Here is a 14,631-nt window from a genome sequence, read left to right on the forward strand (position 1 = left end):
AATGATTCAGACAGGATCTAATGGGTTACTACTCTGTTTGACTACAAAACTAGTAAATGGTATGGGATGGATATCAGTAAGATCGAGGATACCTGATGTAAGGTGGGAGGAATAGCTCCCCATGGTGCCTACTCTCTTACAGAGGACTGCCCAGAGTTTAGAGTTTGGCAGCCTTGTTAGATTGACTGGAGTGAAGCACAGTGGTCAAAGGCAGGTTTTGAAGCATCACCAAAGCATACTAAGATCGATTCATAATGTTTTGTCATATTAGCTGCTTCAGCATTTGCTGGAGAGTAGGGTAGAATTATCGGAGAAAGCAATGGCACCCCACTCCAGTACTCTTGCCTGGAAAATCCCATGGACAGAGAAGCCTGGTGGGCTGCAGTCCATGGGGTCTCTGGGAGTCGGACACAACTGAGCGACTTCACTTTCACTTTTCACTTTCATGCATTGGAGAAGGAAATGGCAACCCACTCCAGTGTTCTTGCCTGGAGAATCGCAGGGACGGCGGAGCCTGGTGGGAGGCCATCTATGGGGTCGCACAGAGTCAGACACGACTGAAGCGACTTAGCAGCAGCAGCAGCAGGGTAGAATTATGAATGGCTTGCCAGAATGGGACAGTGATTGTCTAGTTGCCTTTCAAAACACATTAATGTGTAGTCATTTTGCTTGTCATCTCAACAAATCACACAGTGCCTTGTGAACTAAACATCTATTCCATGGTAATAACAAGGCAAGCTAGACACTTTAAGAGAAATTCAATTATTTTTAAATTAAAAAAAAATAATTAATTTTAACTGGATGCTGGATAATTACTCTACAATATTGTGGTGGTTTTTGCTATAAATTGACATGAATCAACCACGGGTGTACATGTGTCCTTCCATCCTGAAACCCTTTCCCACATCCCTCTTCACCCCATCCCTCTGGGTTGTCCCAGAGCACCAGCTTTGAGTGCCCTGCTTCATGCATCAAACTTGCCCTGGTCATCTATTTTACATATGGTAATATACATGTTTCAATGCTATTCTCTTAAATCGTCCCACCTTTACCTTCTCCCACATACTCCAAAAATCTTCTTTACATCTGTGTCTCTTTTGCTGTCTTGCCTATAGGGTCATCATTACCAGCTTTCTAAATTCCATATATATGCGTTAATATACTCTGCTAGTGTTTGTCTTTCTGACTTACTTCACTCTGTATAATAGGCTCCAGTTTAATCCACCTCATTAGAACTGACTCAAATGTGTTCTTTTTTAAAGCTGAGTAATATTTCATTGTGTATATGCACCACAACTACCTCATCCATTCATCAGCCGATGGACATCTAACTTGCTTACATGTCCTAGCTACTGTAAACAGTGCTGCAGTGAACATTGGGGTACATGTGTTTCTTTCAATTCTGGTTTCCTTGGTGTGTATGCATAGCAGTGGGTTTGCTGGGTCATATGGCAATTCTATTTTCAGGTTTTAAGGAATCTCCACACTGTTCCCCATAGTAGCTGTACTAGTTTGCATTTCCACCAACTGTTCCCCATAGTAGCTGTACTAGTTTGCATTTCCACCAACAGTGTAAGTTTTCTCCACATCCTCTCCAGCATTTATTGTTTATAGACTTTTAGATGGCAGCCATTCTGACTGGCATGAGATGGTACCTCGTTGTGGTTTTGATTTGCATTTCTCTGATAATGAGTGATGTTGAGCATCTTTTCATGTATTAGCCATCTGTATGTCTTTGGAGAAATGTGTGTTTAGTTCTTTGGCCCATTTTTTGATCAGGTTGTTTAGTTTTCTGGTATTGAGCTGCATGAGCTGCTTCTATATTTAGGAGATTAATTATTTGTCAGTTGTTTCGTTTGGTATTAATTTCTCACATTCAGAAGGCTGCCTTTTCACCTTACTTATAGTTTCCTTCATTGTGCAAAAGCTTTTAAGTTTAATTAGGTCCTATTTGTTTATTTTTGTTTTTATTTACATTACTCTGGGAGGTGGTGGTTCATAGAGGATCTTGCTGTGATTTATGTCAGAGAGTGTCCTGCCTATCTGTTCCTATAAGAGTTTTATAGTATCTAGTCTTACATTTATATCTTTAATCCATTTTGAGTTTATTTTTATGTATGATGTTAGAAAGTGTTCTAGTTTCATTCTTTTACAAGTAGTTGACCAGTTTTCCCAGCACCACTTGTTAAAGAGATTGTCTTTTCTCCATTGTATATTTTTGCATCCTTTGTCGAAGATAAGGTGTCCATAGGTGCGTGGGTTTATCTCTGGGCTTTCTATTTTGTTCCATTGATCTATATTTCTGTCTTTGTGCCAGTACTATACTGTCTAGATGACTGTACCTTTGTAGTGTAGTCTGAAGTCAGGCAGGTTGATTCCTCCAGTTCCATTCTTCTTTCTCAGGATTGCTTTGGATATTTGAGGTTTTATGTGTTTCCATACAAATTGTGAAATTATTTGTTATAGTCCTGTGAGAAATACCTTTGGTAGCCTGATAGGGATTGCGCTGACTATAGATTGCTTTGGGTAGTATACTCATTTTCACTATATTGAATCTTCCGAAGCAAGAACATGATATATTTCTCCATCGATTTGTGTCATCTTTGATTTCTTTCTTCAGTGTTGTATAGTTTTTTACATATGTAGATCTTTTCTTTATGTAAAATTTTTCCTAAGTATTTTATTCTTTTTGTTGCAATGGTGAGTGGGATTATTTCATTAAATTCTCTTTCTGTTTTCTCATTGTAAGTGTATAGGAATGCAAGGGATTTCTGTGTGTTAACTTTATATCCTGCAACTTTACTATATTCATTTATTAGCTCTAGTAATTTTCTGGTGGTGTCTTTAGTGTTTTCTATATAGAGGATCATGTCATCTGCAAAGAGTGATAGTTTACTTCTTTTCCAATCTGGACTCCTTTTACTTCATTTTCTTCTCTGATTGCTATGGCTAGGACTTCCAAAACTATGTTGAATAATAGTGGTGAGAGTGGGTACCCTTGTCTTTTTTTTGATTTTAGAGAAAATGGTTTAAAATTTTTGCCATTGAGGATAATGTTTGCTGTGGGTTTTTCATATATGGCTTTTGTTATGTTGAGGTATACTCCTTCTATGCCTGCTTTCTGGAGAGTTTTATATCATAAATGGGTTTTCAATTTTGTCAAAGGCTTTCTTTGCATCTATTGAGATAATCATATGTTTTTTGTCTTTTAATTTGTTAATATGGTGTATCACATTGACTGATCTGTGAATAGTGAAAAATCCTTGTGTCCCTGGGATAAAGCCCACATGGTCATGGTGTATGATTTTTTAACTATGTTGTTGGATTCTGTTTACTAGAATTTTGTTCAGAATTTTTTGCACCTATGTTCATCAGTGATATTGGCCTGTAGTTTTCTTTTTGGGGGGCATCTTTGTCTGGTTTTGGTATTAAGGTAATGGTGGCCTCATAGAATGAGTTTGCCAGTTTACCTTCCTCTGCAATTTTCTGGAAGATTTTGAGTAGGATAGGTTTTAGCTCTTCTCTAAATTTTTGGTAGAATTCACCTGAGAAGCCATCTGGTCCTGGGCTTTTGTATATTTGGAAGATTTTTAATTATAGCTTCGATTCCCATGCTTGTGATGGGTCTGTTAAGATTTTCTTTCTTCCTGGTTCAGTTTTGGAAGGTTATACTTTTCTAAGAATTTGTCCATATCTCCCAAATTGCTCATAGTAGTCTCTTATGATCTTTTGTATTTCTGTGTTGTCTGTTATGTTTTCTCCATTTTCATTTCTAATTTTATTGATTTGATTCTTCTCCCTTTTTCTCTTGATGAGTCTGGCTAACAGTTTGTCTATTTTATTTATCTTCTCAAATAACCAGCTTTTGGTTTTGCTGATTTTTACTATAGTCTCCTTCATTTCTTTTTCACTTATTTCTGGTCTGATTTTTATTATTTCTTTCCCTCTACTAACTTTGGAGTTCTTTTCTTCTTTTTCTAGTTGCTTTAGTTGTAAAGTTAGGTTGTTTATTTGATGTTTCTCTTGTTCTTGAGGTAGACTGGTATCACTATGGACCTCCCTCTTAACACTGCATTTACTGAATCCCATATGTTTTGGGTTGTTGTGGTTTCATTTTCATTTGTTTATATGCATAATTTGATTTCCCTTTTGATTTCTTCTGTGATCTGTTGGTTATTCAGAAGTGTGTTGTTTAGCCTCCATATGTTTGTATTTTTAATAGTTTTTTTTCCTGTCAGTTCAGTTCAGTTCAGTCGCTCAGTCATGTCGACTCCTTGCAACCCCATGAATCGCAGCACACCAGGCCTCCTTGTCCATCACTAACTCCCGGCGTTCACCCAGACTCACATCCATCGAGTCAGTGATGCCATCCAGCCATCTCATCCTCGGTCGTCCCCTTCTCCTCCTGCCCCCAATCCCTCCCAGCATCAGAGTCTTTTCCAATGAGTCAACTCTTCGCATGAGGTGGCCAAAGTACTGGAGTTTCAGCTTTAGCATCATTCCTTCCAAAGAAATCCCAGGGCTGATCTCCTTCAGAATGGACTGGATTTTTCCTGTAGTTGATATCTAATCTTACCACCATATGATCAGAAAAGATGCTTGAAATGATTTCAATTTTTAAAATTTTACCAAAGCTAAATTTATGGCCCAGGATGTGATCTATCCTGGAGAATGTTCCTTGTGCATGTGAGAAAAAATAGAATTCCATTGTTTTGGGGTGAAATGCCCTATAGATATAAATTAAGTCTAACTCATCCATTGTATCATTTAGAGATTGTGTTTCCTTGCTAATTTTCTGTTTGGTTGAACTATCCAAAGTTGTGAGTGAGGTATTAAAGTCCCCCATTATTATTGTGTCACTGTTAATTTCCCCTTATACACTTGTTAGCATTTGCCCTGTGTATTGAGGTGTTAATATATATTTATAATTGTTATATCTTCTTCTTGGATTAATCCTTTGATCATTACATAGTGTCCCTCTCTGTCTCTTATCACGGTCTTTATTTCAAAGTCTATTTTATCTGATATGAGTATTGCTACTCCTGCCTTCTTTTGCTCCCCATTTTCATGAAATAAGTTTTTCCAGCCCTTTGCTTTCAGTCTGTATGTGTCACTAGGTTTGAGGTGGGTCTCTTGTGGACAGCATATAAAGGGGTCTTGTTTTTGTATCCATTCGGCTAGTCTTTGTCTTTTGGTTGGAGCATGTAACCCGTTTATGTTTAAGGTAATTATTGATAAGTATTATCCCTTTACCCAGAGAAGGCAATGGCACCCTACTCCAGTACTCTTGCCTGGAAAATCCCATGGATGGAGGAGCCTGGTAGGCTGCAGCCCATGGGGTCGCTAAGAGTCAGACATGACAGAGCGACTTCACTTTCACTTTTCACTTTCATGCATTAGAGAAAGAAATGGCAACCCACTCCAGTGTTCTTGCCTGGAGAGTCCCAGTGATGGCAGAGCCTGGTGGGCTGCTGTCTATGGGGTCGCACAAAGTCGGACACGACTAAAGCAACTTAGCAGCAGCAGTAGCATCCCTTTACCATTGACTTTGTTGTTTTGGGTTCATTTTTGTAAACCTTGTCTGTGTTTTCTGTCTAGAGAAAATCCTTTATCTTTTGTTGAAGAGCTGGTTTGGTGGTGCTGAATTCTCTCAGCTTTTTCTTGTCTGCAAAAAATCTTGGTTGTAGGATTTTCTTTCATCAGTTTTAGTATGTCCTTCCATTCCCTGCTGGCCTGAAGGGTTTCTATTGAAAGATCAGCTGTTATCCTCATGGGGATCCCCTTGTGTGTTATTTGTTGCTTTTCCCTTGCTGCTTTTAGTATGTGTGTTTGATCTTTGTTAGTTTGATTAATGTGTGTCTTTGGGTGTTTCACCCTGGGATTATCCTGTTTGGCACTCTTTGCATTTCTTGGGCTTGGGTGGCTATTTTCTTCCCCATATTAGAGAGGTTTTCAACTATTATCTCCTCAAGTATTTTCTCATGCCCTTTCTTTGTGTCTTTTTGTGGGACACCTATGATTTGAATGTTGTGGTGTTTAACATTTTCCCAGAAGTCTGTGAGGTTGTCTTCATTTCTTTTAATTCTTTTTTCCTCTCTATTTCACTTATTTCCATCATTCTCTTCCACCTCAATTTTCCTCTCTTCTGTCTCAGTTATTCTCCTGTTGGTTCCCTCCAAAGTGCTTTTGATCTCAGTTATTGCATTATTCATTATTGATTGATTATTCATTATTTCTTCTAGGTCCTTGCTAAACATTCTTGCATCTTCTCAATCCTTGTCTCTAGTCTATTTATCTGTAACCCCATTTTGCTTTCAAGATTTTGAATCATCTTTACTATCATTATTCTGAATTCTTTTTCAGGTATATTCCGTATCTCCTCCTCTTTTGTTTGGTTTGGTGGGTTTTTATCATGTTCCTTCACCTGCTGAATATTTCTCTGTCTTTTCATTTTGTTTGGATTACTGTGTTTGGGGTTCTATTTCTGCAAGCTGTAAGTTCATGGTTCCCCTTAATTGTGGAGTCTGCTCCCTGTGGGTGGGGTTGCACTAGTGGCTGGTCAGGGGTTTCTGGTTGGGGAAGCTTGTGTCTGTGTTCTGGTGGATGCAGCTGGATGTATTCTCTCTGGAGTGCAGTAATGTATCAAGTAGTGAGTTTCGGGATGTCTATAGGTTTGGCATGGCTTTGGGCAGCCCATCTTTTCATGTTCAGGGTTGTGTTCCTGTTTTACTGGAGAATTAGCATGGTGTGTCTTTCACTGGTACTTGTTGGCTCTTGACTGTAGCTTGGTTTCAGTGTAGGTGTGGAGACTTTTGAGTGAGCTCTTGTCTATTAATGTTACTTGGAGTCAGGAGTTCTCTGACGTTCTAAAGTTTTGTAATTAAGCCTCCTGCTTCTGGCTTTCAGTCCTCCTCCTGCAGTAGCCTCAAGACTTCTCCATCCATATAGCCTAGAAGATAAAACCCCTAGGTTATTTGCAAAACAATTCTCCACAACCAGGAACACCCAGAGAGATCCACAGAGTTATATAGAGAAGAGAAGAGGAAGGAAGGAGATAGAGGTGACCTGGAGTAGAAAAGGGAGAGTCAAAAGGGGAGAGAGCAATCAAGTTGGTTATCAAATCCCTCAGGGAAAATTGATACTGAAAATTAGATTCTTAGAGGTAAAAGATTGATAAAGAAATGTCAAGAAGCAGAGATTAAAAACCTAGAATAAATGTTAGACTCTCAAAAATACAACATAAAAAATACAAAACATAATCACAAACAATTTTTAAAATATGTGGAATTTGTTTTAAAAAATAGGTTTTTTTTTGGATAGGTAATAGTAGGCTATAAAAATGAAAGTTAAAGAAGTAATAAAGAACTAAATTTTAAAAAATTAGTAAGTGATAATAGTAAAAATATATCTAGGAATTTCTCTGGAGCTGTTGTGGGCAGTGTGGGGTCAGTTCAGTGTCAGATAGTCTCTTGTTCCAGCTTGTACTTGTTCTCAAGGTCTATAGGTGCCCCTCAAATGCACAATCTCCAGTATTAAATGCAGGGTTTTAATCTGATACATCTGTCACTTCCAGAGCAGTTCCCCCTTCTTTGTTTATTTTGGCTTCCTCTGTTTGCAAGTCTCTTCTGTTTCTAATTTCTGCCCTGACACTAGGGGCTGAAGGTGGCCACTTATTTAGACTCACTTGTTCAATTGTGTTGTGGGGAGGGAGGAACACTGCAAACAAATACCACTGGCATGTGTGGGTAGTGTTCGCAGTGGATGGACCACACCGGGTTTGCCACAGCCCAATGAAGTGTGTACTTCCCAGGTCTACACTGGTCAGGCTCCAGGGTACTCTGCAGGGGCACTGTCCCAAGTGGGCCCTGCATTTCATGCAGTTCCCAGGACTAAGCACTCCGGTTCTCATGTGCTCCACAGGGGCACAGACCCAGATGGGCTGTGCATTTTGTGCCCTTCCCAGCTCTGTACAGCTCAGTTGACTGAGTGCTTGGCAAGTGCACTGTCCCAGGTGGGCCATGCATCTTATTCACCTCCCTGGTCCTGGCCACTCAGTTTCCTGGGTGTGCCACGAGAGCAGAGTCCCAGGTGTGCCATGTCTTTTCTGGGGGCTCATCTCAGGCTCTGACACTCCTGGCAGATGTCAACTGTCCAGGATCCTAGGAAGATATGGTTAGCAACTGGGAGCCTGCTCACAGTTTGGTGGAAGATGCAGTCTCTTGGGACAAGATTGCCACAGCCCCTTGCCTTCTAGCTCTGGCTGTTGCACAACTGCCTCTCTGCTTCCAGGAGGTAGGGCCCTATATGGCAGCCAGTTTGCTCAATCCTTTGTTCTGTGAGTCCACCAGGGGTCATCATGAGGCCTTAGAGCCTTTTGTGGAAATGATCCTTTATTTTTGTCTCTCTGGTGATCCCAGGGTTTGGGTTGCTGTCTCACATTACTCCCTCAGATTGTCCTCATGGCATTCAGGCCTGGTCCTTACCCTAAGGACTGATGATTGAGTGTGCACCTCCTTGCCCAGTCCCCACTCACTGGTGGTGGACACAAGCAACTGAGCCACTTTTCTGTCTCCCCTAGTGGTTGTGGTTAGGTGTGTATTCTGTGCTTTTTTTTTTTTTTTTTTTTTTCTCCTCCTGGTTATGTTGCCCTCTGAGATTCCAAAACTCCCCCTACATACACCTGTGAGAGGATCTCCTACTGTGTGGAAACTTTTCCTCCTCACGACTCCCTCCCCAGGATGAGTCTCTGTCACTAAATTTTGTGTCTCTGTTTTTATCTTTTATATTTTGTACTACCTCCTCTTGAAGAGATTGGACTGCCTTTCTGGGAGCCTAGTGTCCTCTGCCAGCATTCAGAAGTTGTTTTGTGGAAGTTGCTCAACTTTCAAATGATCTTTTGATGAATTTGTTGGGGGAAAAGTGGTCTCTCCTATTCCTCCACCATCTTGGGACCTCTGGAAGAGAAAGTCAATTTTTAGAATATAATTTATTACTGCTACCTACTTAATAAGAAAGTTAGGATAGTATTCAATAATTTGATCGATTAGCTTTTTCTTAAAGCCTATACAAATAACTTTTCAGCATTCCTACTTGGATTGCAATTATTATACAGTCCTGTGTGCCTCCAGAGAAATCTAGTTTTATTTCTCAAGCTTTCTTTACTTTGATACCAATTTTTGACCTTGATGAGATAGAATTTTAGTGTACTTTAATATGACAATTATTGTGTATGCAATAAATTATGCTCATTTTTTTTCTATGTTATTGTTGCCAGTATGTTTAATTTCTAATTCTTTTGTTATATTATGGTTTTATTTTGTGTGTATATGAACATTTATTTATTATTATTTTAATACTATTTGTATTGAACTATGGTTAAGTTACAATGTTGCATTTCCGGTATATTTACGCTTTTTTTTTTTTTTTTTAACTCTGTGATACCTTGGAATTTACATTGTTTTGAAAGAAGACTCCAATTTGGTATTTTTTCTAAAATGTTGATAACTTGTTTAAGCAGTGTTCATGCAATGATCTACCCTTCTACATTGATTACTGGTGGTCTTTTAAATGATTTATTAAATAAATTCTTGGGCTACCTCAGATATCTGTTCACTTCTACTCATTTTCAAAGTGTTATGATAGTTCTTTACTGTATTATTGTAGCTTCATGTTATCAGCTCCCTTGTGGAAATTCTTTTCACTCTTCTTGCAGTTGAATTTTATAATAATTTTGATAGATTTAAAGAAAATTATCCTGCTGAAGTTTTTATTGTGATCTTACTAAATGCATGTAATAATTTGGAAATATTTGACATCTTTACAATATTCAGTTATCTTTTCAGAAATCATGAAATCTTTCTTCATGTTTTCAAGTCTTCTTTTATATCTGTTAGTACTATTTTGATATTTATGCCTCCCTTTCCAGTCTCTTACTAAGTAATATTTTGTTGTTGTTATTTCCTGTGGGAATAGAACTATCCTAGAAGTATTTTATTCTTCCAGATTTTGCATAAAGATAGTGAAGGATATATTATTACTTTCTGTGCCTACTAGAGGTCTCCAAGAAGAATTAAAAAAAAAAGCATTTGTACGTACACTATAACATTATATGGCTGAATATATTTCAGTAGTTAATTGATTTTTCTGAAGTATTTTGCATTGTCCCTGCAACAGTGATTTCACTTTCTAAAATACAAAAATACTGGGACATTAACAAGAACATGAAAAAATTCTTAAAGAGAAACAGAACATCTCACTGTCATTAACAGACTTAATCTAACCTCTTGGTGTGACAGTAATATATTTTTTCCAGGAGAAAAGCAAAGGTACTATTATTCATTCTTTTGACAAATATTTTAGAGAGTGCCTTCTACTTTGCACCTGCTAATTCTAGAGGGAGGTACTAGGGACAAAAAAAAAAGGATCATGCAAATTTGTGTAGAATGTAGTTGCCACAGGTATGGAATCAGAATTTAGTAGAGGAGACAGACACATGAGTAATAAATGATAAGATGTGTGGTGTTTTTCATAGATCCACTGTGCTTTGGGACTGTCATGAAGGGAAGTATTAGTTTTGAGTAGAGGAAGGTCATATGGATGGATGAGTAGAAATTTAATGGGCTAAACCTAATATGAATGACACAAGTAGAGAGTATTGATGATGCCCTCATTTGCTCAACAAATGATGGACATTTAGGTTGTTTCTATGTTTTTGCTTTTGTGAACAATGCTGCAATGGACATGGGAGTGGAGATATATCTTTGAGATCTCGTTCATATTTCTTTTGACTATATACCCAGGAGTGGGATTGCTGAATCACATGGTAGTTCTATTTTTAACTGATTAAGGAACTTCCATACTGTCATTCATTGTAATTGTACCAATTTATGGTCCCACCAACAGTTCACGAGTGTTCATTTTTCCACACATCCTGACCAACACTTGTTATCTCTTGTCTTTTAGATGATAGCTATTCTGACAGGTCTGAGGTGCTCATTGTGATTTGATTTGCATTTCCCTGATAATTAGTGATATTGAGCACATTTTCATTAATTTTACTCTCTAAGTAATGAGAACTATGACTTGTTTTAGAGTACAGTTGATTGGAATCATAGTTGATATTTTGAAGACAGAAAGAAGAAAAGATGGCAGGCAAGAAATCAAGTTAGGAAGAGAGGACATGATGTTGGATAAGATACTTTTGGCCTAAATTATGACAATAGCTGTAGTGTGGGAGAGGAAGGGGTGGATTTGAATGTTATGCAGAAAGACTTGGTAAGAATGTAAGCAGTATGAGAACAAGGATTTTTGTTTGCTTCTGTTTTGTTCATTGTCATATTCCCAAACATCTAGAGTACTGTTGGGCACATGATAGATATTAGATAACTATCTATTGGATGAATGATGTATTTGGTGGCTTAATAATTGTTTTGGAGGGAAATTAATGAGAAGTATATTTGAGGGAGTAGCAGAAGATGACGTTGAGGTTTTCTAGTTGTGTGATAAGGTGAAAGATGCTGCCATCAGTAAAGGTTGACAAATCTGAGAATAAGATGGGCTAGGAATGTGAAGACATTGAGGAGGGAGAATTGTGCCTTATATTTTTTAGGGTGAAATTTGTTGGAACTGGTTGGAATTTCTTATAATCTGTGTGCATTCTGTAATTCCACTGTACATCTCTAGCATGAGTGGCTGCAAGATTTCTTTCAGCATGGGCAATTTTACCTGGGTAACCCTGTGATCTGTTGAGGATCATCTTTAGGAATAATGCAAATAAGCAGAATAATGGGCAGAAGAGGCAAGCTAAGGAGCTGAAAATTCCTTCTATTCATTGGTGATGGTTAGTTGAGAAAGAGAAATGAGCACCTCTAAACTGTTGGCTTTTACCCACTATTTAAACAAAATAGTGTGTTTAGCTATCAAGTGAGATCACCTGTTGATAGGGCAGGCTCAAATCCCAAGGAGGATTCAACAGCCCACGTGCATGTCAGAGTAAATGCAAGGAGAAATTAATGTTAATTATATTATGTGGAAGCCCTCTCTAGTTTCCATAAGCTTGAGACCTCTGTTAATCCTCCCATTAAGTACTTCTACTTGATGTTGGGTTTACTGGGAAGAGATTATGTACTGAGCTCAGAGAATAATTCAGCACTTTCCACTTAAGGTTAACAGTTCCTCCTGAAGAGGAATGAAAAATGTGAAAGGAAGAACATAGGAGAGTGATTAGATCTTTCCACCACATTTACCTCTCCAAGTTCTATGTCAACCAGGCACTTCTTGCTTTTGTTACATGGGTGAAAAGTCTCTTAGTTTTATAAACAACAGCCTAAGAGAAACATTTTCAGCCAGAGAAAGGCATTCTTTTCTGAAGTATTTTACTGTGTAAACTTTGATCTTTACAGATATGACTATATGAAAGCTTCCGGAGGCAGAGAAGTGGGGAAAGTGGTGCTTCAGGAAAGAGCGGTGGCAGTGGATGAGGCAGAGGGTACAGAGCCAAGGCAAGCCCATGGCTCTGTGCTACTCAGGCAGCTTCCTAGGCCAGCCATTCAGGCAACTGATTCCTGTGGCAACCATGGAAACTCAGTAATGCCTCAGACTTATCTTCCGTTCCAAGGACTCCCAGAGCTTATGAAAATTCCCCCAGACAATTCACCTACTGAAGGATACAGGTTTCACCTTCAGTTGTCAAATGTGAATAAAGACAACCATCAAGACCATATGCAACAAGATATCTCCAGCTGTTATCCTTTACAGCCCAGTTGCTTGTATCAGATGCAAGAAAACGAGACGGACTGTACAGCAATCTACTCTGAGCTCTTGATGCAAGTGAGAAAAAGCCAGGCAGACAAGAAACCCTACAACAAACAGAAATACATAAGACCATATGTAGCAAATACAATGCCAATTCGGAAAGCACCTCAAGTCACTCCAGATCCAGTGCCTGAGAGAAAAAGAACAACTCCTATTAACCTGGCTTACACAATCCGTAAATCACGTGTGCCCTATAGTGTTCATGCGCGAACCTATCGGGACAGGGTAATTCACTTATTAGCACTGAAGGACTACAAGAAACATGAACTTCTTGTTCGACTTCAGAGAGACGGAATGACTGAAGAGGAGATGGACTCCCTTGGAAAAATTTTGCAGGAAGTAGCTCATCTGAATACTCAGAATCGTTCATATTCTTTAAAGAATTGTGTTTTTAAAGAGCTCCAAAAAGACTGGCCTGGGTACAGTGAGGTGGACAGGCAGACATTGGAGTTAGTGCTTTCCAGAAAAGTACATCCACTTCTCAATGTTACTGGCACTGACCATCCACAATTTTCTACAGATTCTAGTACAGATGAAATATCTTTTCATTCTCAGGAACAACTTTACAATTCAGCTGACATTGATTATTCAAAGAACAAAAAAGTTAGAATATCTCACCTGACAACTAAACAACAGCCAGCATCAAGTGATTGTTTGAATAACACTAGTGAAATATCTGCCATGGGTCACCCACCATACTCTGAATCTACCACCAATCTTAGCTCTCCGTCATTGTCCAACATCCACCTTCCGACTTCAAATTATCTTCAGCCTGTCTATTCTAAGTGTAGTTATTCTAGCATTACAGAAGGACCTGAGACTCAAGACCCACCTGTTGACAGGTTTAGTCAAAGCAGTAGAATTTTTGAGTGCCAACAGAGTAAACACTCTCTGCAAAAAGTAACCTCTATTTCGGTTACAATGAAGTATCCGAAGCATATGGAGAAACAGCATTCACTGACTAGTGAGGAATTCAAATACAAATTTACAGAATATAAAGCAAAACGCAAAGAGTGCAGTATTAAGATTTTGGAGAAACAGCAGACAGATAGTGAAAGACAAGATGAAGGTGCAAAACCAAATTCAAGTGAAGAAGTTGCAAAGGTTTGCACTCCCACTGGGAAGACTTGTTCAACATCTGAGCTTCCAGATTTTCTGACTAGCTACGTCACTATAACTTCCTCTGAGCAACGTGAGCGTTATGAGAAGGAATTTAGAGTAGATTATGAGGAATATAAGGCCTTGCATGAAACGTTGATGCCTTTTTCTAAAATATTTGTTTATCTAACTTCACAAAAGGAGAAGTTTCCTCCAGATTCAAGAGAATATGAAGATATTAATAAAAAAATCTCACTAGAATATCAGAAGATGAAACGGATGAATCATAATTATTTTAAAGAAAAACTCAGATGCCAATATCTCTATAACAAGCTGGCTCACATTAGAGAGCTGATAAATAATTATGACCAGCAGTGAATACAGTCATAGCCTGAGAATAGTTCTAGAACCAGAGTAAATAAATGTAAGCTTATTTATTTAAAATTTCAAGTTACTAACTCTAAGATTCGAAAAGGATGAAGCCTCGCTGTTGAAACAATCAGTAGTACTATTGTAATTTTCCTTTTTCTTTTTTTTTAATTTTATTTTTATTAGCTTTATGTTTCTTTATTTTTATTTGATTAGTTTGTTTTATTTTATGTTGATTTATGTTTCTTTTTTTAAGTTTCTTTTTATTTATTCTTATCATTTACTTTTTATTTTATTTTGCCTTTTATGTACTTCTGAAGCTGTTTCATCTGTTCTTTTCTACCTCAAAAT

At 38.2% G+C, this 14,631-nt stretch overlaps 1 protein-coding gene across 1 annotated transcript in view; it reads left to right on the plus strand.

Annotated features, from left to right (window-relative positions):
* LOC139181472 (RNA polymerase II elongation factor ELL2-like) overlaps positions 1-14,289 on the plus strand; it is a 143,436-nt gene extending 129,147 nt beyond the window's left edge. Inside the window, exon 4 of the mRNA XM_070784996.1 lies at positions 12,402-14,289. Within this exon, the coding sequence (XP_070641097.1) occupies positions 12,402-14,289 (1,888 nt within the window). The remainder of the gene's footprint in view (positions 1-12,401) is intronic.
* Positions 14,290-14,631: the final 342 nt, after the last annotated feature.

Source organism: Bos indicus, chromosome X, assembly GCF_029378745.1.
Source record: "Bos indicus isolate NIAB-ARS_2022 breed Sahiwal x Tharparkar chromosome X, NIAB-ARS_B.indTharparkar_mat_pri_1.0, whole genome shotgun sequence".
NCBI classification, from domain to species: domain Eukaryota; kingdom Metazoa; phylum Chordata; class Mammalia; order Artiodactyla; family Bovidae; genus Bos; species Bos indicus.